Raw genomic sequence first — 26,638 nt, 5'->3', positions numbered from 1 at the left:
TTTTTCTTTTTTTTTCCTTTTTTACCCCTTTTTTTTCTTTTTTTTTTTTTTAATTTTTGCACACGTGAAGGAACGTGTGGATTTACTAACATGATCTTGGCAAACGCCTTCTGCATCGTCCTCTTCATAGGTGAGTGGCCCCGGCGGGGATGCCCGCAGGCCGGGGGGTGGTGGTGGTGGTGGGGATGCTGGCTGTCGCCTGGCCGGGCAGGGTGGCAGAGGTGGCATGTCCTTCCCCTGGGTGGTGAGGGGCTGCGGGGGCTGGAGAGAGGGACCGCCGCTCCTCCGAGCTGGGCACTGCTCGGGTCTCGGTCTGCATCAGGCGAGGGACAAGGATTTTAACTAGGGGCAACTTTATTTTCCTATTCTCTATGAAACTTAAAAGAGGAGGGGGGACACAACCCCAGCCACCCCATCGGGGCAGCCCCCGCCTCTGGCACCGATCGCGATCCGAGGGAAGCGGGCAGGATCCGCGATCAGCGTGCGGCAGCGAAGCCCTGGTCCTCTGATCCCTTCTCTCCTTGTCAACCTACAGGGATTTGCATTTCGGAGGGTACCTACCCCTCTCTGCCCTCCCACCCGTGTCTCCCAGCGCCTTCCAGCCGCTGGTGCCGTGGTTGTGCCCCCCCCCCCCCCCGCCCCCCAAAATTCCTTGGAATCGGTTTGGAAAGTTGAGTTAATTGCATGTGTGTGTGCGTGGGGAATTGCTGTCCCCTCTGTTGCAATTCGTGCGTGTTGCTTTAGATCATGTGTGAGTTATTTAGGAGCTCTGTCTCTGCCAGGAAGAAAGCTTAGCATTTTTAGGGCAGCCTCCTACGGAGACCGGGAAGGTGCAGCCGAAAAAGGGGAGAAATCGGAGATCGTGGTGGGGCTGGGGTGAAAAGGAAGCAAATGAGAAAGGTCCGTTTTTTTCCTCCTGCGAGGCTGGGTGCACGCAGGACCGTGACTCGGCCGTGTGCCGTGTCGTGCTCCGGATGCCGTTACGGCAGCGCCCGCGCCCCGCTGCCTCTCCGCGGGTGCCTGCGTCTGTGCGATCCCCAGCGAGCGCTCGGAAAAACTCTGCTGAGCTCGCCTGGGCTGGAGGAGCAGCACCCTGCCTGCGAGGACAGGGAGAAGGGACGGGGAGCTGCTGAGGGAGACTTGAAGGTTGGCAGGGCAAACCTCCCCCCAGAGCATCCCTCTGTGCGGGGTTGGGGGTGCAGGCAGAGGGACCACCGTGCGTGGGGTGCTCGGCATCCCCGGGGAGGGCTCTGCTCCCTGGATGGAAGGGGCAGTCCCCGGCCGGTGAGGGGAAAGGGTGCTGTGTCGGTGGGGGGATGCTGGTGTTTCACGTGCCTTTGTGTGGGGTGGGACACAGGCCTGAGTGGTGGTGGTGGGGGCTGAGCCCCAATTTGGGGTGCCCTTCCCCATGACCTGCCAGCAGCAGAGCGTGTCGGGGAGTGTCGGGGCAGGAGGGCACGAGCCCTGCCTCCTGAGCCAGAGAGAGCAAGGAGGGATGCTCTGGGGGCAAGGTGGGGGGCACAAGTGGGAAGACGTCTGGGCAGGGGAGAGGAAGAGCACGCCAGCGCTGGCTGGGGGGGGCAGCGGCCGCTGGCTGTTTGTACGCATGTCTGGCTCGCTGCTGGACGTCTCACGAGCGAGATTCAGGAGGACAGGGACCTCCAGGATGCTTCACCTAAGGCATCCAAACCATGGTCTGTTCGCCCTGGCAGGGGAGGTTGCATGAAAGCAAGACCCTCTGCCCCCTTTCCCGGGTGCTCCAAAGGTTTCATGGGTGCAGGAGGGGACGCCGGGCGGGGAGGCTGCCTCCCCCCAGCCAGAGGAGCTGCAACGCCCCGAGCAGTCATCACCGGGAAGCCGTACCCCCAGACCGAGCATTAGGGATGGGGTGCCCATGGGACCTCATCCTACTGCTTCCCGAAGCAGCCCCCCACGATGTGGCCTTGTGGCGAGGAGCCCGGGAGAGCAGGGCCTGGCGTGGAGGAAGGCCAGCTCTTCACATCTGGGCTCCTCTTTCTGATGAACCAAAAAAGCCCTTTGCTTGGGAGAACGCGATCGCTGCCACAGCGGCCAGGCTGGGAGGCTGCACGTTCCTGAGTAATTTTTTTTTTCTGAGTCGAGTTGTGAGGATAAATATTTACCTCTAAAGCTGCCTGTGTCCAAAGGTCTCTGGCAGGACCAGTAAAAGGAAACATGTATTACAGCTAGAAAAGAGGCAACACAGCCTGATGCTGCTGGGGAAGCTGCGGGAGCGAGAGGAAAGCGGGCCATCGTGTTGTTTGCTGGCTGACTGTCGGAGGCTTGTGCATCTGCTTGCAAATCCTTGCTGTGCTCCGACACCCTGGAGACTGCTGAGGATTAGGTTTAAATTCTCTGCAGATGTTTTATTGATATGAGTTTAGCGAGTGTGTGTCTGTGAGGCGATTGGTTTCGGGTAGGAAAAAAAAAAACCCTCAGCCTGCCCCTCCATCCAAACTCCCCACCTTGCATCTCTGCGGGGGTCTGCGGAGCTCGACCTGGCTGGGCAGCGCCGGGAGCCGGGAGGAGAGGAGGGCCCCGGGAAAAAACACCGACCCGGCAGCCAGGGCTGAGCGTGCTGCTGGATTTGGGGGGACTGAGCTGCCCTGTGCAGGCTGTGAACCATGGGGAAGGGCTGGTTCTGCCCTTCCTCCTCCAGCGGGACAGCTTGGTGCCCTGCACGGGTTCTGCTGGCACTCCCGGCTTGGACGCGGTGCGGGATGCTGCAGGCACCCTCCCGGGGCTGGCGAGGGGGCACGCAGCGCCCTGCTCTCTGCGAGGCCCTGGAAGCAAGGCAGCAAAAGCCAGGAGGCCGGGGCCAGCTCACCGCCACGCATCCCCACCGGCTCTCCTGCGGGTGGATTTACTGTTGGGCTTCCCATCCCGGCATGAGCGAGTGCCCGCCCCAGCACTGGGGTGTGCCACCGAGGGTGCTGGGGCCCCTCGCAAGGATGCTCCATGTGGTCCAGCACCTTCTGCATCAGGGCAAGGCTGTCTCCCTTCCCTGCCTGCCTGTCAGCACCTCCAGTGCCTGTCTGGGAGGCCCATGGAGCCGGCAGAGAGATGGGATCACGGCTGGAGGAGAGGCTTTGGGCGGTGCTTCGGGAAGAGGCTTCATGGCATCGGCTGGAGAAGACCGAATTGGAGCAGAGACCTGGCCTCACTCAGGGCAGAGGGCTCGAGGCGAGCACCAGGCGGATCTGCAGCTGGGCTGGGAGAGGACGGCGGAGGAGGAATGGCACACGGTGGAGCTGTGGGATGGTTCTCCGTGCCTGGAAGCCGATTGCCCTGGGGCCGATGGCTGCAGCAGGAGCAGGTTGTCCCAGCTGCTGCGCTGGGTGCCTCAGGCTGGGGTTTCTCAGCGTGCAAAAGTGCAGAGCTGGCCCCTTTCTACTCAAAGCACCAAAGCATCATCCATCTCATGGCGAAGAGCTGGCATTTCTGCTGAGGAGCATTTGGGGATGCCTGTTTCTCTTCCACCAGTCCAGGCTGTGTGTCAGGAGTGTGCCTCTACCTCTTGTGGATCCTGCCTGCCTCCCATGTGGAATATAATCCTGAAAGGCTGAGGAGGGCCTTCCCAAGGGACATCTGCCACCCAAAATTGGATCTAACGTGGGTGTAGGGGCTCTGCACCCACTCCTGGTTACCCAGACACCCTCCAGACCTCTCTGAACCCAACGGTGTTTGTTTGGGGGCATCGGCTGAAGACCAGGAGGATGGGATCTGTTCCTTGGCCTGACCGCAGGCAGCGGAGGTGTTTCCACCCGAGGCTGCTGCCCATCGTGCTTGTTCACCCCCGGCATTGCCCTGTCCCTCCTGCAGAGCTGTCCGAGCCCCGAGCATCCCCTTTCCTCTCCCCGTGGCCCAAGGAGCATGTCCCGACTTGGCGAGGTGGGCAGAGGCGTGGTGGCCGCTTGCTCCCGTGGCCGCTTGCTCCCGTGGCCACTTGGTCCCGTGGCTGCTTGCTCCCATGGCACGCAGGAGGCAGGGGACGGGTGTCCGCCCCGGGGTGGTGGCCGGGGACGAGCCCTGCCTGCAGGCAGCTGCCTGCGTGGGGGAACCGCTGCTGGGGCTGAGTGCCTGCCAAGCGTGGGAGCTGCCTGCGTGTCCTGGCGGGTGGGGGGGACACGGGTGGCCCTTGTCACATGCCTGTAGGTGTCACTGTCCCCCTGCCATACCCGGCCAAGCGGCCACGGGTTGGAAAGGGGCTGGGAGCTGGAGGCTGAGGTTTGCTGTGCCCGTCTGGTGCCTTGCATGTGGCAGCCAGGGGACGGGAACGCTGCTCCCCAAGGCGCAGGGGCAGCAACGGGTGTGGGCATTGCACGAAGTGGGGTCTCCCCCTGCGTCACCCTCCGGGGTGGCCGAGGACGCCCTCCAGGTCCTGTCATACCGGTCTTTGCCTGCTCCAGGGCTTTCCCTGCCTGCGGTTGAAAGCTGGCAGATGGGGGGGCGTCAGGAGTGGCAGGGGGTCCTGCCCGCCCTGTCCCCATTGCTTGGCTGGTGCAGGCATGGGGGGACCAGCCGTGCTACCGCAGCCTGTCCCCCTTCCCCATGCACCCCTGATGGGACGGGCCAGTGGCCTCGCCTGGGATTGGCTTGGCAAGGATTTATTTCAAAAAGCAAAAGAAAATGATCAAATGATAGATATAGCAAGAGCTGAGGGAGTGCTGGGCGGGAAGGGGAGGGCTTGCCGAGGCAGGGTCCAAGGAGCAGGCAGTGGCCATGCATAGGCAGGAGCCAGGCGAGCTGGACGGTTGCCACCCCGAGGGGCGGCTAGCATGGAGGCATGCGGGAGGCAATCCCCTGGGGGAAGAGTTTGTACCGAGCTGCAGCCGTTCTGCAGCCCTGCCAAGCCTGAGTGCTCCAAAACCCATGAGTCAGATGCCCTAAAGATCCCGTGGCGGGCCTGAAAACGATGAGCTGCAAAATAAAAACCAAACAGCAACGTCCGCAGTGAGTTTGGATGGGCTTTCTGCTTCCCTTGACTCTTGAGATGTCATGCGTGGAGGTTCGTGTCCCCAAGCACCAGAGCTGGAAACATGCTGTGTTTGTTTATTTGCCTGTTTGGTTTTAATAAGAAACAGAGAATCCTGTGGCATCACGTGGCTCCGGGAGCCTTCCCCACCCCATGCCTTGGGGCACATCATCGCTGCCGGGGTGCCCTGTGACATCCCGCTTGCTTTTTCAGGCCATCGGCTGATTTTAGTTGTATTTAAGAGCCCCTGGTGGGGGTTATGGCTGGGGACGCATCCAGACTTGTTTTAGGTACGGTGGAAGGATGCTCTCCCTCTCTAGAGCAGCCCGAAGGTGGCTCTAACGCCAGGGACCAGTCGGGGACCGTGGCTGGGGCACGGGCTGATGTGTGGGGTCCCAGGGAGGGGATGCAAGGGGTTCGCCCCACCCAGTCACCCTCCCTCACCTCTCTCTGCCCTCATCTCTCCTTCCCCTGCCCCTCGCCCAGATGAGATCCTCTGCTCGCTGGCTGGCCCCCCGTCTCCACCGGGGCAGGACCCCCATGGCTGGCGGGTGCCCGTGGACTGCGTGCGAGCCAACGAGCTGTGCGCGGCGGAGCCCAGCTGCAGCTCCCGGTACCGCACGCTGCGGCAATGCCTGGCCGGCCGCGACAGGAACACCATGCTGGCCAACAAGGAATGCCAGGCAGCCTTGGAGGTGCTGCAGGAGAGCCCCCTCTACGACTGCCGTTGCAAGCGAGGGATGAAGAAGGAGCTTCAGTGCCTTCAGATCTACTGGAGTATACACCTCGGGCTGACCGAAGGTACGGGGCAGGGCTCTGTGGGGTTGCAATGGGGTGGAGGGTGCTGGAGGAGAGGGTCCTGACCCACACCTCTCGGTTGGGAAGCTCCGAGGGCACCTCGCTGCTCTAGGGAAAATGAGCTGAGCGGTGCCCTGGGCTGCATGGGCAGATGGTCCCCACTTTCTCAGAGGATGCTGATGGGGCTGAGAGCTGGTTTGCCCAACGTGGGCGCGGGGCAAGGGAGAAACAGCCCGGGGGCTGCGTTTGCAGCAAGAGCTGATCGCTGTCATAGCAGAGCTGTTGTGCCCGGCTGTCCGGGCACCTGCAAGCCGTGGCAGGGCTCCTCTCCAGCCGGGCTCCCTCCCTCCTGCCTGCCCTGGAGCGGGAGACGTGCAGAGGGAAGCAAGGCTGGGGCATGGCTTTGCACTTCAGTACCAGCTGTGGGGATCTCTTGGGGTGCAGAGGTTGTTGCTGCCTCCTCGCCCCCCCCCCCCCAGTCCCCCCTGCTAGCCCTTGCTCCGGTGGGGTTTGTGGGCTGGGGAGCAGCAGCGAGGGCTCGCTGGGGTCTCGCCTTGCAGAGAGGCGATGCACCAGAGCTTGCTGTAATTGCAGCCTGGTGAAGGAGTAAATCAGAGGCTGGAGCAGTGCAGGTAATTGAAATTGGATTTTGCTAGCCCAGGGCTCGTTTGTCCGTTGGAGGCAGGTTTATCTACTGCCTGAAGGCAGGGGGAGGCAGCGGGCTTCGCCCACTGCCCCTTGCCCCTCTGCAGGGGCATCAGCGGGGCTGGGGCTGCCCCAGGGCCTCGTGCTGCTGGTCCAGGGCTGCCGAGGGGCACTTCACTGGGCTCAGAGGAAGGAACCGGCTGTGAGGGGCTCAGCTGGGGCTGGTGCCAGTGCTGGTGGGGTTTGCTTTGCTGTCCTCTGGGCTCTACCCCCTCCTGCCACCCCTCTGCAGCTCTGCCAGCGCCTGGCTGGCCCCAGACTGGAGAGGAGCAGAGCCAGCATCAGTTTAACAGTATAGATCCCTTTAATGGGCTTACGACTGGCTCTGCACATGGAAGCTCTTAAATCCACCTTCAGCTTGTGCAAAACCGCCCGTAGCAGAGCCCTCGAGTTGCGGCACAGTCCTCGCAGGGGCACGTGTGCCCCGGCTGGTGGCAGCTTGCGAGCAGACGGACCCTCGGCCACCCGCTTCCACCAATGATTTGAGCCTGTAAAAATGCCTGTTCCTCTGCTGTTTCATTACCCCGGCTGAAAGCCACCTCCTTTAGCGGCTTGAGCTAAAGGGGTTCATTTGATGGAGCCTGCGGAGGAGCCTCCATCGCCGGCAGCCACGTCCCCGCAGTGGGCACGGGTCTCTGACCTCCCTCCTGAGCTGGGATTGAAGCCAGAGGAGGTGGTGGTGGTGCTAGGAGGGCTTTGGTGTCAGCGGCGAGAATGTGGGGGGCTGTACCCAAGCATGCAGCCCCCTGGGTGAAATTGCCTTCAAATCTGGGTCAGCGAGCTCGAAAACCAGCCCAGAGCAGGAATTACTGCTTAATTGTTTTCTACCCCTCATTAGCAGCCTTCATTCAGCAATTTCAGAGGGTTTTGCAAACATGAATGAAGCATGCTTTGCTGCTTGATGGGTACTCCGGGACCTGTACCTGGAGGAGGAGGAGGAGGAGGTGGGAAGAGAAGTGATTATACCAAGTCTTAAGGAGAGGCAGAAGCTTTGGGGAGATCCAGCAGCTCATAGCTTTAACGTGCATACACCTGTGAGTGTAAAAGCAATGAGGAGCCCAAGGTAGACAGTGATCTTCTGCCTTGTGGCAAACATGCCGTGCCCGGTGGCCTCCCATCCAGCCCCTCGGCGGCGGGAGCTAACCTGTCCCTGCCATTAAGGAGGACTGCTTTCACTCCAGCCTCCGTTCTGGAGGTTAATTGCATCTCTGTGAGCTCAAGAAAAGTCCACTGCCCTTTTAATGCTCCATAATTTTCCTAGCAAGCAGCAGGATTCAGCTAGTATTTAATTATTTATTGCATTGGCAAAGCAATATACCGGGAGGTTACAGTGTTTCCTAAATGCACTTTAATAAAGGTGCTATTTGTCAGCGGAGCATTAGGAAGCCCCGCGAGGAGAAGGGGCTTGGCCTGGTGCGGGAGGACTCTGCAGGCTGCCCCGAGCGTGTTTCCCTCCCGGTGACCAGCAGCAGCAGCAGCGGGAGCTGCCCTTGGCCCCCGCCGGGGCTGTTACCCCCTTGTAGCATCACCCTGAGGCTGGTGGCGAGGCCAGGCGCGGGGTGATGGGCTGAAAACCCGCAGCCGCTGGAGACAGCCCAACCTGGCGTCCCACCAGGGTCTCCCTGCCCAGCCACCCAGCTCTGCCCCCCCAAATTTCCAAGGAATGGCGCTGAGGAGCTGCTGAGCTTGGAGCAAGCCCTCCCGCATTGCTCCCCGCCTCTTTAATGAGCTTGTTTTCCAGCACAAGGTTTCAAGTGGCTCCTTAATTACATGGGATAAATGCTGCCGCTTTGGGCTAATAATAACTCGGTAGGGCACACGTAGGCTGGAGCGGTCCGGGGTCCGTCCCCGGGGCAGCCCAGGCTCACCCGCAGCGAGGGCACCCGGTGCGGGCAGGGATCCTGCCGAAAGGGCTGCCAGGCACAGCGGAGATCGATGCTCCGGGCTGCTGGTCAGCCTCTGACTGGGGCTTTCAAAGTCCAGCCATTGATTTTCTTGTTTTTTCTTGTGGCTGCTGGGGTTTGAGGAGAGAGTTTCCTCTCCCGAGAGCCATGGCCAGCTCTCCTGAAATCAGCATCTTCTGGAGATACACGAAGGGCAGGCAGCAAAAGCATCAGAAGAAGCATCTCCATCTCTGAGATGGGAGAGAGGGGGTTTGCTCCCAGCTTGGGGACAGACGGACCGTGCTCGGGAACGGTCGGATTGCGCGGATTGCGATGGATGAGCCCCTGGAGGAGCGCAGCGTGGGTGGATCACTGGTGGGGATGCTCTGGTGCTCAAATGATGAGGGTCTGTGTTCCCCCACTGAAATATTTCCATTTTCCCAAAATGCATCAGAGGCAGAGTGGAGCGGAAAGCAATCTTTACAGTGTTTTTTTAGGCAAATGCTTTTTTTGCAACAACAAAAAAATAACCCAGTGTTGAGTACAGACCCTAAAACTTTCAGCTTGCAGCTGGCCCAGACGCTGTGGATGTGTTCATGAAACATTGACCTTTCAAATCTGAATTCCCTCAACTCTTGAGGTCAGTTTGAACGCGGCCGCTGCCAAACCTGACTTGCACAAGGAGCTGAGCTGCCCGCCCAGCCGCAAACTTCCAGTCAGCAAGAATTAAGCTGAGCTGGTCCAAAATGGGCTTTTTCTTTCATTGTAGGGCAGTGATTTAAATGCTTTTTGGTTTTCCCTTCCCAAATCGCAGATTACCACGCCGAGGGGGGGGGTGCCCGCGCCCAGCCGTAGCCTCGGTGGTCGCTGAGGTTATTTGCTGTTGGTTTTAATTTGCTTTTTCTCCCCCTTCTCTTTCTTCCCTCTCGCTGTAGGAGAAGAATTTTATGAAGCTTCCCCCTATGAGCCGGTCACCTCTCGTCTCTCTGATATATTCAGACTTGCTTCAATTTTCTCAGGTAATAAAAGCAATGTGCTTCTGCTGTTTTATCTTCTCTTGCCCGTGAATGTAGACCTGCTACCGAGCTCCCTGGCAAGGAAAACCTGCAACTCCTTCCCCCGTGGTTTGGTCCTTTGCTCCTCCAGCTCCTGTGGCCGCGCTCCTGCCCATTCTTCTCCCCATCACCCCAGACCTGATGCCGTGAGCATCCTCGGGGGTGACACGTGCCCCCCGCAGCCGGCCGGGATGCCGGTGCCTGGTGGAGGGCAGTGATGGAGGGGCTGGTTCCCAAGTGCTGCCGGGGTTTGATGCACTTTGCAACAGATCCTCTCTGTTTCAAACCTTCCCGGCGGGATCAGATGTTGCTGGGAGCAGGTGAGGCCCAGCTGAGGTGGGGGCTTGCTTTGAGCCCCTGCCCAGCAGTGAAGGCAGAGCCATGGGCAGCAGCCTCCTCCTCGGGCTTCCTATTTCCCCCCAGGCTGTTTTTTAGGTTTTTACCTTTTGGACTCAGCTGCCTCCAACCATGGGCTTATATCAAATAGCTGAGGTGGGCTGGAGAGCCTGGAATTCCCTCGTTTGTCTTGCCAGTGTGTCCCCTGGAGCAGGCGAGTGTCACGGCATTCGGCAGGCACAGCCCGGGCTCCGGGGAGAACCAGACCCTCCTGCTGCCCATCCATCGCGACATAAAGTGTTTTGTCTTCTGGAAGATTTGGGACCGGCAGGACGCTGGGGGGGACCCTGTTTGCTGTCCCTCCCCAGGGCAGCCGGCCTCAAGCTGAGCTATGGGATGCTGCTGGGAGAAGGACGCCGAGCCCTTCGGAGCATCTCTCTGCCTCCACGTCTTCCTCTCGGCAACCCAAACTCCACCATCATCCTCAGGAACTTTTTTTGGCATCTATTTCCATGACAACCCTTCGTGCTGTGTGTCCCCCCCCCCCCTTTTCAAATTAGGTCAGCAATGCCTTGGCTTCTTGCTCTTTCTCCTCTTAACCCTTTCCCCGAGAGCCACCGGCCACCACGGGGTTTTGGGGGTCCCTGCATCCCCAGACTTTGCAGGGTGCACATGGGCAGAGGGTGGTGGCACCCCAGGGACCCCACAGCGATGCCGTGCCCCCCCTGGGCCGTGCAGCCCTGCCTGCAGCCGCCCTGGCTCACGTGGGGACACCTCGGAGGAGGGCTGTGACGCCGCATCCCCTGGCTGCCGTCACCCCTCGGGTTTTAGCTCCTGAAGTGACTTTGCCAGGCTCCCTCCGGGGAGCTTAGCGCCGATTCGGGATGACGATGCCACCCCCTCCCGTCTCCCGCACGCCTTTTTGGATTACATTAGCGTCAAGGAAATATTTTAGCTGCTGGAAAGTATGAAAAGCAAAGTGTCTGGAGTGGGGGATTAAACGCTCATGGGTTGATTTATTCATAAAAGCGAAGCGAGAGGAGAAGGAAGCCTGTCTGGCAATTTTGGGGCTGGGGGAAGGGGGAATTGGCTGCTGTTATGCTCTGGAGACGTGCCGTGGCCATCGGGGTGGCCTCAATTCTTCTTCCGCTCCTTCCTTGTCCCCCTCATGTGGGGCTGGAGTGGTGGGAGCGGCGAGCGGCTGCCCCCCGGGACCCCCAGCCCTTGAAACAAATGAGCTGTTAGTGTTGTTTCTCGATAACAAGGCTGAGGCAGAGCGCTGCTAATTGCCTGTGGGGATAGCGGAGGGATTACCTTACCTTTCTAGAAAGAAGGGGCTGTGTAAGTGAGGAGACCGGAGATGCACGCTGCCGCGCTCTGATTGCTCGCGCCCTCGATGGGCAGCCTGCCGGGACCGGGGGGGGCTGGCGGCACCAGGAGCGAGCATCGCAAGCGAGCACCGCGAGCGAGCACCACGAGCGAGCACCGCAGCCCTCCCCGTGCATGGAGCTTTGGGCTCCCAGACCCCTCTATGGAGCAGAGCATCCCGGGCCGGCGGTGAGGATGCTCTGCCGTGCCAAAGGGTGCTGGAGCCTTCCCTGTGGAAACCACAGCCTGCAGGGAAGAGGGAAGAAGCTCCAGTTGGGAAACTAGCCCCACGCTGTGTTTCTGCCCACGTGGGCGCCAACACGGGGCAGCAGCACCCAAGAGGCGAGGGGGCATCAGACCCCCAGACTCAGCCCCCGCTGCACGGCACGGAGCTTGCAGCAGCACTGCCTTCCCCATCGCCCTCTTCTTCCTCTGCCCCTGACCCCATCCTGCACCGAGAGGCCAGGCAGAGCCTGCCAAGGGGACAGCTGGTGGCACCAGGTCTCCCAGCGCCGTCCCCTCCCTGGCTCCTTGGCCCCCGATTTCCTTCTTGCCTCATGAAATTTTCATGCTTGCGCTTTATTAATGAGCTCCCCAGAAACCCTGCGCTTTCAAGCATCGGCTCTATTAAAATGCATCCAGGTCCCTGCAGGTCTCAGGCAGGGCAGGAACGATGCTCCAGAGGATTAGACAATAAGCTGGCACTTTGCACAGATCCCACGCTTGTGCTGGAGAGCCGCCACACTGGCTGTTAACCGCTCGCAGGGCTCGGAGCCGGGGCGGCTGCCAGCACACCGGGGTGCAGAGAGTGCTCGGTGCATCCCCCCAAAACCAGGAGCTGGTCTGGGCAAGGAGAAAAGCAAGCCATGTGTCCCCCATCCTCTTCAAGCATCGTTTTCCCCTTCTGCTCCTCTGACATCAGTGTCATGAGCTGTCTCCATCCTCAGCCCTAGGGACCCTGTAGCATCACCAGGGCTGGGGGGTTCCTGCTGTGAAATGGCAATTTCTGCCCTGTCCCATCCTTGGGGAGGGTGTGAAGCCCCAAAGGACGGGTCTTCACCTCCTTTCTCCCCAGCTTTATTCCAAACAGGGCTCCACGAGGAGCCGGGAGGAGGATTCCCCCCCAGCGCAGCGCCGGTTCACGCTCTGACTATCCGTCAGCTCAAACGTCTCTCTTAGCTCAGGCAATCTTCTTGCCTCTTGCACTATTTTTCAAGGCAGATCTACTTATAAATCATATATCATAAGAAGTATTCACTTTACGTATGTCTTATCGAACTCCCCCGTCCTTGCTAGATCTCCACGGTGGGTGTTCATCATTGGGATGACACATTTGGCATTTGGAGGGCTCTCTTCAAACAGCTTTACCCGCCCAGCTCTGGGGTCCGATGGCATCGCAGCCCAGCCGGGGGGTGCTGGCCCTGGGTGAAGGATGCTGCAGGGACCCCACAGTCGTCACAGCTTGGGTCAGGACTGGTGGCACCGAGCCCCCAGCAGCTGCAAACGTCCCCCAAGGGCAGTGAGATATGGGTTGGATTTGCATGGCTCGGCACCGGCGGGGGCTTCCAGCTTCGCCTTTATTTGAGACCAGTTAACGTAGGCAGTGCCGTGCTGGTGGCTCCCGGCTCGGAGGCTCATGCCGAGTTGGATAAGACCATGGGAAAATGAGATGAAGTCGGGTCCTGTGCTGCAAACGACACCCCAAAAAGCTGCTCGCCTGCAGGGCGGCCCCCATGAGCAGCTGGGGGAGCAGAGGGAGGCGGGGGACGATCCTGGCCCAGGCAGCTGCTTGCCATTTGCTAATTAGCAGGGCCCTACAAATGTGTCTGTTAGGAAACCCTCCTCGATGCTGTCGTTTCTCTTTGCCAGCAGAAGCTGGGAGACAATGGTGGAATCCATGGACTTGGCTGGGCTGCGGAGGGGAGGAAATTAGGGATGCGATGGCTGGTGCAGTCAGGTGGCTTCTAAAATAACACCTGGGCTGCTGAGGGTGATCCATCATTTTGACAAAAAAAAGAGAAAATTCAGCATTTGTTCCCGTGGGGTGGTTTGGCTTCGTCCGTCCTCTCCCCGTTTGCTGTATTTGCTGATGGCTGGGATTCCCAGGACGGATACGGGATCTGGCAGGTGGCCGGTGCCCAGCTCCGGTGGCAGCCTTGTCCCCATCATCCCTGCCTGGGCAGTGCTCAGGCCTGGGGGGGGGCTCGCTGGGGGTGACCTGGTTTTGGGGAGCCCCCGGAGAGGATGTAGGGGCTGGGGGGCCCTGTGCAGCTTAGCAGATTATTCTGCTTTGGAGCAGGCTGAATAATTAATAATAATTATTCTTTGAATAATTGACAAGAAAAAAATATTGCAAATTCATGGCATGAATTATGCACTGAAGACTGTTTGCCCAGGTCCCCCCCACTGTAATCGGTGTGCATTAACCCCTTCCGTGCTGGAGGAGGACCTCTAAATCGTGCAGCGGGATGGGGATGAAGCAGGGGTAACAGCAGCAGTGGATCCAGCCCCGTCCCTGCTGCTAGCAGGGCAGGGACAGGCCGTGCCGGAGATGCCAGGGGGTGACACCAATGCCAGCCCTCTTCCCCGTAGCATCTCCCCAGGTTGGGGGCATCTCCCCATCCCTCAGTGTCACACTCACCCTTTCTCCCTCTTGCTCTCTGGGCAGGAATGGACCCCGCCACCAACTCCAAAAGCAACCACTGCCTTGATGCGGCCAAAGCCTGCAACCTGAACGACAACTGCAAGCGCCTGCGCTCGGGCTACATCTCCACCTGCAGCAAGGTCTCGGCCACCGAGCACTGCAGCCGGAGGAAATGCCACAAGGCTCTGCGCCAGTTCTTCGACCGCGTCCCCAGCGAGTACACCTACCGCCTCCTCTTCTGCTCCTGCAAGGACCAGGCTTGTGCCGAGCGTCGGCGGCAAACCATCGTCCCCTCCTGCTCCTACGAGGACAAGGAGAAACCCAACTGCCTGGATCTGCGCAACACGTGCCGGACGGATCACCTTTGCCGGTAAGGGCTGTGCCGAGCTCTGTGTGGGCTTTTCCCAGCCGTTCCCGGTGCCGGGGGGAGACCTGCAGACCGTAGAGGAGGTTTCTGTGGGGCCGTGGCCAGGTTTGCAGCGCTCTCTTGTTGCATGATCCTATTCCAAGTTTATCGGTTGCATCTTCCCAATGCCACGTGGCACTTGCTGGCTGGGTCTGTGCGTAAAATGGGGCAGAGTTAATGGTTTTTGGCTGCTCATGGAGAGGCTGAGGTGTGGCCTTGAGTTTGGTCCCCCCTTGCTGTGGGGTGAACGCGTGGGTTTGTGCGGGGTTGCGTGTGGTTTGCAAGCATGGGGGGCTGCCAACCGAGCCCCCCACCGAGCTCCAAAACCCCCAGTGCAAAACCACAGCTCTGCCATTCCCCGTGCTTGGCCCGGGAGGCTGCAGTGGGGCGATGCCCTCCGGCAGCGCTCGGGTGGGGTAGAGACGCGGGGCAGAACCAGAGCAGCAGGGACGGAGCTGCCTTTCTGCTATGAACGGTGGAGCTGAGTCCCCAGGGGCCACGTCGTCTGTATTCCCCACTGCTCCATCTCCCCAAGCTGTGGAGGGGATGAATGTGCAAAAGGCACCGTGGTAGCGGAGGCACCCGTGCCCTGCAAGCAGCAAAATCCCTCGGTGTGCTTTCAGCATCCCCAGCGAAACTTCATGGCTGGTGAAATCCGCTCTTTTCCCCGTGGCAGAGCGAAGTTGGGAGCTAGGCTTTTGTTCCGTTATGAAACTCATTATTCATACAGCAAAAAACCTCCTGTCGCCCTCCAGGGGCTGGATCAACCTCATAAAGTATATGTTTCCTACAAGGAGGAGGGTCTTTTTGCCATCGAGGTGATGGAGTTTCCCAGAGCCTGGTGGCGAAATAAATAAATAACGCAGCTTCAGGTCCTCCTCTGGCTGCAAGCGAATGTGTTTGAAATGTGGGAATGTGGCTTTTTATCAAAAAGTAATACAATAAGCCAATGTCTATGAATAAAAGATACCAGGGCTGCGCTGAGTCGTGGCCAAATTAATGGTAGCACCTCTCCGTCAGCAGGCCTGATGCTTGCTCAGACATTAAATGCTGCAGATACATCCACTCACGGAGGGGGATAACCTGCATTAGCAGCGCGTTGGGGGGGACCGGAGAGGCCACGGAGCTGCCGAGCACTAATTATAAGCCCGTTCCTGCTTGAAATGAAATTCCACCAGAAAGAGGTGAAGCAGCAAAGGGGGAAGCGTGTGGCAGCTGCTTTGGCTGTTTGCTCCGAGTTGGAAATGCATTTTTTCAGCAGCAGCGTGGATGCTGCCCGGCTGGAGAGAGGCAGCCCTGGCCGGGGGCTCTCGTTCTGCCAAGCACCCGAATCCGGCATTTATTTATGCATCCAGCTTTGGGCATTGGTTTGCAGAGTTTTGCCTTAACCTCGGCTGTTCTCTCCCCGTGATGGGGTGTTGCGGGACTGTGCATGGATGCACTCCTTAGATCTGGGCTTGCAAGAGAAGGTCGCATCCCAGCCGCTCCCCTCCCACGGCTCTGCCCTGGGAGGGATCCGGCAGCGCTCCCGAGGCTCCGGCAGGCGGGTTTGCTCCAAACCCCCCGTTAAAAGGGGTTGCATTAACCAGGCTGTGGCACCAGGGTGCAAGAAGGGTTAAGAGCCTGCAGGGATGAGCCGGTGCCTGGGGATGCTCTGAGATGCCGACGTGCTCCAGCAGCTCACTTGACCTCCTTGTGTTCGCAGCTGCGAAAGTGTTTAGAAGCAGTGACCTACCTGGGGTGAGCCGTGCCTGGCACCTGAGCTGAGAGGGGAAAAAAAATAACAATTTTTCTCTATTGATGTTGCCTTTCAAGTGAGATTGGGTCTGGCTTTTTTCTCCCTGGCTTTTGGGATGGAGATGGCTCTGGCAGAGCCTTCTAGCAGGGGCTGTGTGTGCACTGTGCTTTCCCTGGGAGCGAGTGTGCACATGCAGGCTGCATTTTATGGTCCTCGCTGCTGTTTTCTCCCGTCCATCTCCGTCTGGAGGTCTCCTGCTGGCACGTCTTCCCCAGGGATGAAGGAAGGGCCCTGCATGCTGTTCCTGATGCACGCATGGGCATCGTGTCCCCTGGCCCATGGGGAAAGGATGTGGAGGAGAGGTGGTCAAGGAAAACCATCGTTAACAAGAGACTTGTCGGAGAGCCTGCTGCCCTGTCTGCTTGACACGAGCTGCCTGACTGTCCAGCGGCTGTGAGTCTGTCTGCCCTGGCGCTGCCCCAAACATGGGCAGGGAGTCACAGCTCCCATTGCTGTGGGTCTAGTTTCCCAAATTAAAGCTGGGCATGGATGTACTCACCAGCTGAACCCCTTCTCCCACAGCCTCGTCTCCTCCTCCATGTGCATTCCCGGCATTTCCAAGCTGCTCCAGGCCAAGAGCAGCCAGCGAGCCTGGAAAGGCTCAGGAGCTGAATGAAATCTAGGCTGTCTTAGCACCATGTGGGTAACGCAAACTCCTCCGGCAGCTGCTGTTTGGGCTTTGTCGGAGGGTATTAACCGACGTGGAGGTGCCATGTGTAGGGTGGATTCAGCTTGGTGCAAGGGGGTCTCATTCAGCAGTGATGCAGAGGTCCCTGCTGCAGGCTTGGTGCTTGGAGCTGCTGTGCAGACAGGGCTGCACCCAACCTGCCAACTCTGGTGCGGGGCTCCAGGAACCCTTGAGATGCTGCTGGTCCTGCTCCTGGCAAGCAGCTTGCTCTGCTCTTCTGCAAAAGCCCAGGGGAGTTGCATCCGTGTGCAGGCTGGGTAAGTTTGGTTGTTTGGCATCCCCTTTGCCGAGCGGCTCTGGGCGTGTTTTGCAGGGACAGGGTGGTCTACAGGGCTGCCTGGTGCTGGGGGGCCTCTCCGCTCCTTCTCCTGCCTCTCCAAGGCTCTCTTGTGTTTATAAATAACAAAGCATTGGCAGGCAGACGCTGCCAAGATCATCACCAGGTGCCGGGAATGTGTATAAATAGAGTGTGCAGGCTTTGTCCTCCTTCCCGTGGCATCTGCACCCACCAGCCTCCACCCAGGAGCAACCGGGCATGAAACCCCTCCGTGTCCCGTCATCCCAAGCCCCTGCCTGTGGGCAAGGCAAGGCTGGGGTCTGCTGTGGGATTCCCCGTTGATGCCTGCGCTTATCAGGTTGGCATCACGGACCGATGCTCATCCTTATCTGAATGCAGGACTGGCAAGGGCATTGAACTCAGAAGCAGATCGGCAAGCTGCTCCGAAACCCAGCGGTGACAGGAGATGAGATAATGTTCCCTCACGTAATTAAGCCTCCTGGCTGAACGCCTAATGAATGGCAAAGCCCTTGGTACCAGGACAGGACTTTGCAGGGAGATTTTTGCTGCCATCTCGCTGCGGTCGGTGCTGAGCTGGGTGCACGGGGCTGCTCCTCAGAGGGGCTGCTGCTCCTGCAGGACACAACCCACGCTGAGGTCGCATTGCTTCCTTCCCAAAAGAAGAAGAGGAGTTGGGGAAGAGGGCAAATTAATGGTCCAGCATGGAAAACAGTCATTCTAGAAGTTTTTGTGGCTTTCTGCTGCTGCTTTCCAGCTGCTGAGGGCTGGTGGTTAAATGGCTGTTGAATACCAGCCCCTGCCCCATCAGTGATCACAAAGTTGGAGAGATAAAAGCCACCAGTTCTTCCATCACCAGGAATGGAAGGTGATGTTTTCTGAATGCTTCGGACTGGGGTATTTAAACCAGTGGGCTGCATACCGGCACGGAGTGGGCTCCGGGTCACCCGGGGGTCCTCACGGCTAGGAGGAGGGTGCTGTGCAGCCCCTCTGTTCTACACTGCACAGAGAGGCTGCGGACACGAAGGGGCCAGGATGCGGCCCCCGAGCTCCCGTGCATCCCTGCCCGGGCTCAGGTCCTTCCCTTCCCGGGAGAAGGGTGCAGAATGTGGGTTATTCTGGGCTCAAATCCTGGGCTTTGCTCTGGACAAAGCAATTTGAATGGCCTTGACCTGTGAGGCTGCTAAAAATCCCCCATGAGATGGCCAAGCCCCTTTGCCCAGCTCCCGGCCGCGAGAGCAGGAGCAATCAGGCTCAGATCGCTGCAATTTGTGAAGCTTTTTGTGCTGGGAAGCTTTTCCCAGCGCGATGGAGGAGCCTGACAAACTCCCTGAGCTTTGTGTCTGATTGCAATGGACAGGTTTTAGCTCCCAGAATATAAAACCCTTTTGCAAAACACTAACCTCAGCTAAGGGGAAAGGGAAGGAAAGGGGAGAAAAGAGCTGATTTCAGCAGCTGCAGTTTGCTGTATTTTTCATCTTGCATCAGCAAGTCAGGAACACAAATAATCTGGTCTTATATGCTTCAGTGATGCTGGTGCTGAAGAATTTCCCAGCCTCCACTGGCTGTAGCTCCTCAGCATCCAAAAGCAGGGTGATGTTTCATTTGCCGGAGTTTTCTCCCTGTTTTCAGTCTATTTGTGGCTGGGAGGGGGACGGATCCTGCTCAGCTCCTCGCAGGACCCCTGTGTCTGTGTGCATTGCTGAGGTGCATTTCTGCACGGCAGAAAGCATCTCTCTTTGGCTGGGGTTGGGATGCTAACGCAGGAGCGATGCTCCGGGGAGGGGAAGCCTTGCTCCCGCCAGGGAGCCTTGGCTCGGGGTGTGTGCGAGGGAAGGAACGGATCCAGGCTGGCTTGGTATTGATTAAACACCAAACATGGGAACAAAACGCTTTTTTTTTTTTAAACCCACGTCCTCGTCTTCACGCCCTTTGTTTAGCACAGACAAAATGCCATCTATAATGGATGTTTCCTTGATAAACAGTGGAGCGGCAGCTCAACTTTCTCATTACGTGGTGTAATGAGAGTGGCTCAGAAGTACGGCTCGGCTGTCCGCGTAGTTGTCGGGGAAGAAGAAGGAGGAGGGAAAAATGCTCCTGGATTTAACAGCGGCTCTGGGAGCTGGTGGAGGGGAGCAACGCTTGTGTCTGGAGCAGGACAGCGCACGGCTGATGGGTGCCCAGGGTGGGTGGCCGCACCGGGGCTGGGCAACCGGGGCTGCAATAACCCGCCGGGGGAAGCCTCTGAATCCGACCTTAAATTAGCAAATCTGCAAAAATTGGTGGCTTTGGCTTCCCACTATGGGGGGGGACAGAGGGAGGGGGCCAGTGGGGCAGCACCCCCCGGGTACCTCTCCCCCGGGCCCCCATGGGCACCCACATGCAAAGGCAGCTGGAAGGGATCTCTCAGCTCGGCGGCCACCTTGCTCAAGGCTAACCGCGCTCTTAACACAATAATAAGTCAATTCGCACTGAATAATTAAATAGAGAGCCTTCATAAGTATTGACTTAATGTGACAGCAAGTCTATACTGACTCAGGGTTTGCTTATGTAAACACAATCTCCTGTTCGGCTTAGTTAGCAGTTCAATGAAATAGAACAGTCCTTCAATTAAAATCAAATGATGCGTGCGTTTAATTCTTCCCTTCTCTTACCGGGTAATGATAGGGTTTGAGCATAGGCAAGGGGATGACAAAACCGAGTCTTTCAACTGCTCTTATCTGTGATGAATCGAAATGCCGTGTCCTAAAAATACATACGGGTAACTAAACTTCTTAATTAACGACTTCTAACTTAGCAGTTGGTCTGTTGGCTGTTTCTTTTCGGTTTTTTTTTTTTCCTCTCGCTGGCTTAGCTCTGCTGACTCTAATTTGGGGATTTCGCCTTTGCTTCTCTCTGGTTCGTTCTCTTTTTACCTCTTTTCTGCTGCCCCCATCTCCCTGGGCGAGGGGCAGCTTTGGGATGGGGGACCAGCCCTCATCCTACAGAGAGATGCTGTGCTACTGCAGGGATATGCTTTTCACTAAAAGCAGGAATAAAACCCTCCTGGCTCATACCAGAACAGGCGACTCCAGTCTCCAGAGGTGGCAGATAACTTTTCCTGGATAAAACAAATATTTCCACTGATCTTTTTTCCCTTGTGAACTATTTACTAGCTTTGGTAGAGGGTCATCCAGAAAAGTGGAGTTTTGCTCCAGCTTCCCTCGTTTCTTTAGCTGATCCCCATCCCCAGGGCTCTTTGAACTACCTGGCCACTGTTCTTGGTATTTGAGGCTAATTTTTTTTTTTTTATCTCAGCATCTCCTGGCTTCGAAAGCATTCATCTCCAGCAGGACGAGCAGGCAGAGCGAGTGTTGGGAGGAGGATGCCCAGCGGGCCCGCGGGTTTTTCGTGTCTTGCTGAGATTTTGCATGTTGTCGCAGCTTCTTGAACATCCGCTGCTCTGCAGGGGGGAGAGGCGCGTTTCCAAGCTGCTTCTCGACGCTCCTGTCTATTAAAGCCATTTTTCCTTGGTCCCTGTAAATTGCCTGTGAAAAACACGTCTTGAGTAATCTCCGCATCTCGGACGTTTTCTGCATGAAATATTCAAGAGCCTGATACTGTTCGCTTTGATGGGTGATGAGTTATTACCAGTGCCGGGCTTGGACTTCTCATAGGCATGCGGTGATGGGAACAATTAGCACCCAATTAGGCACCTTGCATCTGTTCTGGGGATTTTTCTGCTTAAAAAATTGCAACGGACCAACAAGCGGAAAAAAAAACCAATCACAAATCCTCTGCTGTGTAGGTAACTTTTAATGTCAGAGCGAGGGTGTCTTGCTGGCACTGGCAAGCTGCTTCTGAATTCCTGCATGATAACAAGGCTAGGAGATGAGTTAGCAGCCAGGAGCTGATGGGATGGTCCCTGCAGCGATGCACAAAGTCCCCTAAACAGGGGCTATATGCACCAGGGGTGTACGTGCACTGCAGGGACCCAGGTCCCTGGGAGGGGTCTGGAGTTGGGCAGGGAGAAAGAGAAGTATTAAAGCCCCCGGATCCCTGGAGCTGCCTTCCCTTGGCGTCGTCCTGGTCTTTTCACCCAGAAATCAGACGTATTTCTGGATGCATCAAAGAGAAACAGCTTGGAAACCCCTAACTTTGAAATCCAGCGCTCAGAGCGGTTTTGGGATATGATATATGTGTATGTATATAAAACTAATTTTTGTTAATCCCTTTTTCACTCCTTTTTTTTTTTTGACTTGGAGGCCTTTCAGGAAAATAACGTGCTGTGCTCTGCAGCTCCCCGCGCCGTCGTCCTCCTTCCCCATCCCTGACCCAGCTGCCAGCCCAGCTCTTCCCAGCCCAGGTCTGGCGTTTGCAGGCAGAGACTGGCCAGACCCACCTGCTGCCTCGAGCTGCCAGCCAGCAATTTGGCACCAATTCCTCCTGTTTCTGCTAAGATGGACTTGGCTCCCTCTCCTTTTTTTTTGCCCGGGCACTTAAAAGCAGAAATCCGAGAAGCTATGGCCCGGCTCCAGTAAGGTTTATTCCTGGCGGTGAGAGGTCTCATCCAGCGACTGCAAACTCATTGTGTACAACGGAAAGAGTGACATCTGGCTTGGATATTCTGGAAAGATTACCAGCTGGCTTGTCATGTATTATGAGAAGAATAACATTTGCCTTAGAGGATGCTACAAGCCAGGAGCAGGGCCCCAGGGAGCAGCGTGACAAATTTTTGTGGCGCTCGGTGATGAACTTGCCACAGTTCTTTAAGAGAATTGACGTGCCTTCGCCTCTAATTTGGGGAGAGGGGAAATGCTGTCGGAAACTTTATTTATCTCCCGTGGAGGGGAGGAGGAGGGAGTCCAAATACCTTCCTGTGATGAGGATTGTGTGAAAGGAGCGGAATGAGAGCTTTTCTGCTCTGCAACGCCCACCCTGGGCTCTCCCCCTCTGCTCCCACCTTGCAAGTGGGGAGCAACACCCCTTGACCCGAGGCTGGTTTTGGCTGCAGGGAGGGCTGAGCCCTGCAAAAGTCCCCTGGCAAAGCTTTTCTGCACATGCTGGGCTTTGGACACAGCTCCAGCAAGGGAGACCATGTGCTGAGAGCTGAGCATCAGCCCCAGGAATGGGTGCAGGATGGGAGCCCCCGGCTTCTCTCTGCACCACTGGCCTGGGGACTTTCTAAATCACTAGGGAGGAAAATAAATGTGGGTTTGGCCAAAATAACCTGCACATGGGCTGGGTGAGTTTTATTTGCAGGAGGAAGGGGAGGGAGAGGTGATGGCAGTTGTGTTATTGCTATTTATTAGTGTCCAACGTGTAGAAGAGCACAGCGGTGCCCAGGGGTCCTGTCTTCTCATCGGGAGTGCTTGAATAACCCAGTTGAAGAGGCTGACCTTGCCCTGGAAATTTGCAGCCTGTCGGGAGGCTGTAAGTGGGTCAGGCAGCTGGTGTAAGTGGGAAAATAATCCAGTTCACACTGCTGGCAGCCCGTCAGCAGGCAAAAACTGAGCGCAACCTGCATGCCGGGCCGCGGGGAAGCAGCCAAAAGAAGGTACCAAGTGGTACCTTGCCAAACTCACTGTGGGGTGATGCTGGGGTCCCCAAAGGACCCGGGAGTCCCCAGAAGAGGCTCAGCTGCTCCACAGAAGATGGTTGCATCGGTGGCTGTGAGACCCCCTGACCTGGAAAAAGCCCCAGTCACGGATGGCTGGAAACAGCTAAAAGTCTCCAAGAAACTGCGGCATTCCCCCATGGAGCATCCAGTGCTCTGGTCCAGCCCCGAGCAGCTGGGCTTTATTCCCTCTTCTGTCCTTTCCCCAGTACGTAGCCCATGAAACCGCAGTGGCCTTCAGGCTGTGGGCTCAGCAGCAGCATCTCTGCTCCTCCCCGGTGCTGGCTGCGTTTCGGTGGTACCTGCTCCCCTTAGTGCTAGAGATGGAGCGTGATGAAAAGTGCTGGCTGGATATAAGGTATCACTGCAGATCCCTTCTACTTCATTCAATCACTGCTTCATTTGTTGCTCCGTTTAATTTGATCAAAACCTCCTGAAAACAAATCATTCCTATTAAAAAAAAAAATAACACAATTTCTACCCTTTATTTTCGTCAGTTCTTATGGCTTTAGGCAGGTACTGTTGGATGATTCAATCACTGGTTGGACAAAGATGACATTTAATTAAGAAGGAAGGAAAAGGAAGCTAAAGAAAATAATGTATGCCTTCTTCTTTCTATATGAAGTGCAGAAAAAAAGAGCTGAGGAGATTTTCTGTTGTGAAATGCAGGTCTCATCTACAGTGTCAGCAACTTGGCTGCTTCGCAGCAATTCCTCCCTGTGATTGAGATCCAGCCTGGGCCACAATTCAGCCTCGTGTCTATTCATTTAATGACTGAGTCAGTTTGGAAAACTGCTGCCCATCCATCTGTCCACCTGGTCCATCTGTCCATCCTCTTCTACATCCTTCCCATTTCTTTATCCTTCTGCCTCGCTGATTCGGTTCATCGCAAGAAAAATCCCCAGAGCATCGCATGGAAAGCGTGGGTTTGTGTCAGCAGAGCCTGATTACCGATACACCTGGAAATAACTGTGCTTCCATTGCTCCTTGTGCTTTTTCTGTGCGTTACACCGGGCGGCGAGAGAAAATGAGAAGGGGTAACCAAGCCAGTAATCGGGTTAGGAGTGGAAATCAGCTCCTCTTGTCCCTTCTTTATTCCTCCTGGTCCTGCTGCCGTTCTCCCCATCTCTGCTCTTTCTGCCGCCGCTCTGCCCCCAGAGCCGAGTCTGGCAGGAGGGCAGGCAGGGCACGAGCATCTCGGTCCCCAGGGTCTCTGTGAGGCTTCCTTTTGGGTTTTTTTCCCTTCTCAGCTGCAAAAGAAGAAAGGAAAATGTAACCCCCAAGCTCAGGCATTTTAATTGCACTCTAAGCTTTAACGTTTCAAGGGGAAGATAAAAACAAGCAGTGAAATTTTACAGTCGTGTAATGACGCCGGGAGCAGCGCGGCCAAATGAGGTTGTGAAGTTTATGGTGTGCTCTGCCAGTCGAGCGGCGCTCGGAAAGGGCTGGGGAGGTGGGGAGCAGTAAAGGACGGAGGAACGAGGGTCCCACGCTCGGGGGCTCATCCCCAAAGGGGTACCCAGCCGCAGGCAGGCACCCCTCCCTTGCCCGTGACTCTCCGCCAGGCTGGGGCGACCGGAGGCGAGACAAGAAGTTGCACCTCCTGAGTCTAGATCTCATTTCGATCTCTCTCTATCCCATTTATCCTCTTTTCCCGCCTTTATTTTTTTTTTTAAATGATGCTCCTTGCTGCTGAGTTGCTCTGTGCCGGGAGCAGCGGTGAAATCCCGTCCCTCTCCCTCTTGCTCTTTGCACCCAGGTCCCGGCTGGCTGATTTCCACACCAACTGCCAAGCCTCCTTCCAGTCCCTGACGAGCTGCCCCGGGGACAACTACCAGGCGTGCCTGGGCTCCTACGCGGGGCTCATCGGTGAGTGCCGGGGGGTCGGGATGGTGCAGGGTCTCTCCCACCGTGGCCCCTCATCCCTCTTCCTTCTCCTCGCCCGGGAGCAGGCTTTGATATGACGCCCAACTACGTTGACGCCAGCACCACCAGCATCACCATCTCACCCTGGTGCTCCTGCAAAGGCAGCGGCAACATGGAGGAGGAGTGCGAGAAGTTCCTCCGAGACTTCACGGAAAACCCCTGTCTCCGTAAGGCGCTTCCCTGTCCCCCTCCTCACCCTGTCCTGTCACCGCTGGGGTGCAGCCCCCCATAAACATCTCCTGCCCCCAGGAAATGCCATCCAAGCCTTCGGCAACGGCACCGATGTGAACCTCGCCCCCAAGAACCCCTCACCCCCCGTCACCCTGCCACCGAAGACGGAGAAGAGCCCTGCCTTGCCAGATGACATCAACGACAGCAACACCATGTACGACACGAGCGTCATCACCACCTGCACCTCCATCCAGGTAGGACCCAAGCCCGGTTGCTGCTGCAAACTGGGGGTACTGGTCTGGACCCTCGATGGGTCCATCAGCCAGGAGATCGACGGCAGCCTGTGGGCAGCAAAAAGTCCTGCTCAGTGCATGCATCTCGGTCTGGATGCAGTGTTGGTACCCAGGTGCCCAGCAGGATCCGGGCATCCCTGGTAACTGGTGGTCTGGGCAGTGCCCGGGGGCCTGGCGTGGGGAAGGGAGGGATCCATGCCCTGCCCATCCCCTTCCCTCGCTTGGGGCATCGTCCCCATCATCCCCTGCCTGGCACAGCTCTGTGCCCAGGGCAGGGTGAGCTGGTGTAGCTGCCCCGAGCCCAGCTTCTGCCCCTGGCTTGTTCGGGGTGAAAACAGCTTGAATTCCCTGTGGGAAATCTGAAAAATACATGTTTTCTTGCATTGTGCTGGGCTTGTGGGTTCACACTTTGCTCCTTGGGAGGTAAGGTACTGCCGGGAGAGGAGCGGGACAGCGGGACCGTGGCCGGTGGGTGTCACGGGTGTAGGCAGGGTCCTCGGCGGGAGCATTTGCAGCAGGGCGCACGGGGGGAGCGAACCTGGGGCTGGGATGAATCTGCACGAGTGCTTGCAGCGTTATGTTGTTTGCACTCTCTCCTGCTTCAGGTGGGAGCCCAGCAAAGAGCCTGAGCTGCCCGGGGAGAAGGGATGAGCCCCTTTTCTTCCTTCTCACCTTTCACAAAGCTCTTCTGACTGCCCTGGGTGTTTGAGAAGCGCATGGAGAGACTTCGTGCTTCAACACCAGCCGGCTGCTCTGAGCCGTGATTTCCAGTGCCCCATGCATAGGGCTGCAGGCATCACCCCGTGCCCTTGCAGGGCGGCTCCGCAGCTCCCGGGGGAATTTGAGGAGCCCAAATCCTGGGGTGCGACCCCAGGCAGGAGCAGTCCTGGGTGCACATACCTGCCCTAAGCCTTTCTCCTTTCTCCTTTCTCCTCTCCAGGAGCATGGACCGAAGCTAAACAAGTCCAAAGAGCAGAGTCTGTGCTACTCAGAGGTACGTTTGGGGTGGAGGGGGAGCACGGGAAGGGGGGTCCTGGGGCTGGGAGCTGTTTCCCACTGCAGATGGCTCGGGAAGGACGTGCCAGACAAGTGCCGTCCTGGGGACCGCTGGCTTTGCTGGCCAGAGGGCAAAAATAGGTGTTTTGCAAGGTTGGATGATTTTCCTCCAAAAAGGACCCTGATGAAACCCTTCTCTCTCCCCTCGCCCGCAGACCCAGCTGACCACGGACATCATGCCAGACCAGAAGACGTTCGTGGATCAGAAGGCAGGCGGCAGCCGACACTGGGCAGGCCGGATCCTGCCCGTTGTGCCCATCCTCCTGCTGAAGCTGGCGTTATAGAGGGGCGAGGAAGGCAGCGGCCGGCGGGACGGGGACGCTTGAGCGCGCACAAGCGCGCACCGGCAGCGCCTGCCGGCACGCTCGCTCTCGCCTCGGTTCCTGCTGAGGCGATGGGGAAGGGAAGGACCACCTTGTGCCAGAGACTGAAACGCTCAGAAACACCGGGAATGCCGAGCCCGGGCACGCTGGGCGGCAAGAGGACCCTCACCACGCTGGGAAACTTTGGTGGTTTTCTTCCTATTATTTTCATTTTTCCTTTTTTTTTTTTTTTTGTCTTTTATCGTGCGTTGGGTTTCTTTTCTAAAGTAGGAGCCCACGGCTCGTGGCGAAACCCCCCCACGCG

At 57.5% G+C, this 26,638-nt stretch overlaps 1 protein-coding gene across 1 annotated transcript; it reads left to right on the top strand.

The window, feature by feature from the left end:
• Positions 1-90: 90 nt before the first annotated feature.
• LOC309601656 (GDNF family receptor alpha-2) lies at positions 91-26,295 on the top strand (the record flags this gene model as incomplete). The annotated part of the gene is made up of 9 exons (XM_082334814.1): positions 91-130; positions 5,480-5,794; positions 9,315-9,398; positions 13,807-14,152; positions 24,325-24,434; positions 24,518-24,658; positions 24,741-24,916; positions 25,896-25,949; positions 26,167-26,295. 9 exons carry the CDS (start codon positions 91-93, stop codon positions 26,293-26,295), a joined length of 1,395 nt encoding a protein of 464 aa, XP_082190940.1.
• Between the last annotated feature and the right edge of the window lie 343 nt (positions 26,296-26,638).

This window comes from Platalea leucorodia (genome assembly GCF_965183815.1).
Source record: "Platalea leucorodia genome assembly, chromosome: W".
NCBI classification, from domain to species: domain Eukaryota; kingdom Metazoa; phylum Chordata; class Aves; order Pelecaniformes; family Threskiornithidae; genus Platalea; species Platalea leucorodia.
The sequence above is the reverse complement of the archived record's forward strand: the minus strand, read 5'-3'. Positions and strand labels throughout refer to the sequence as shown.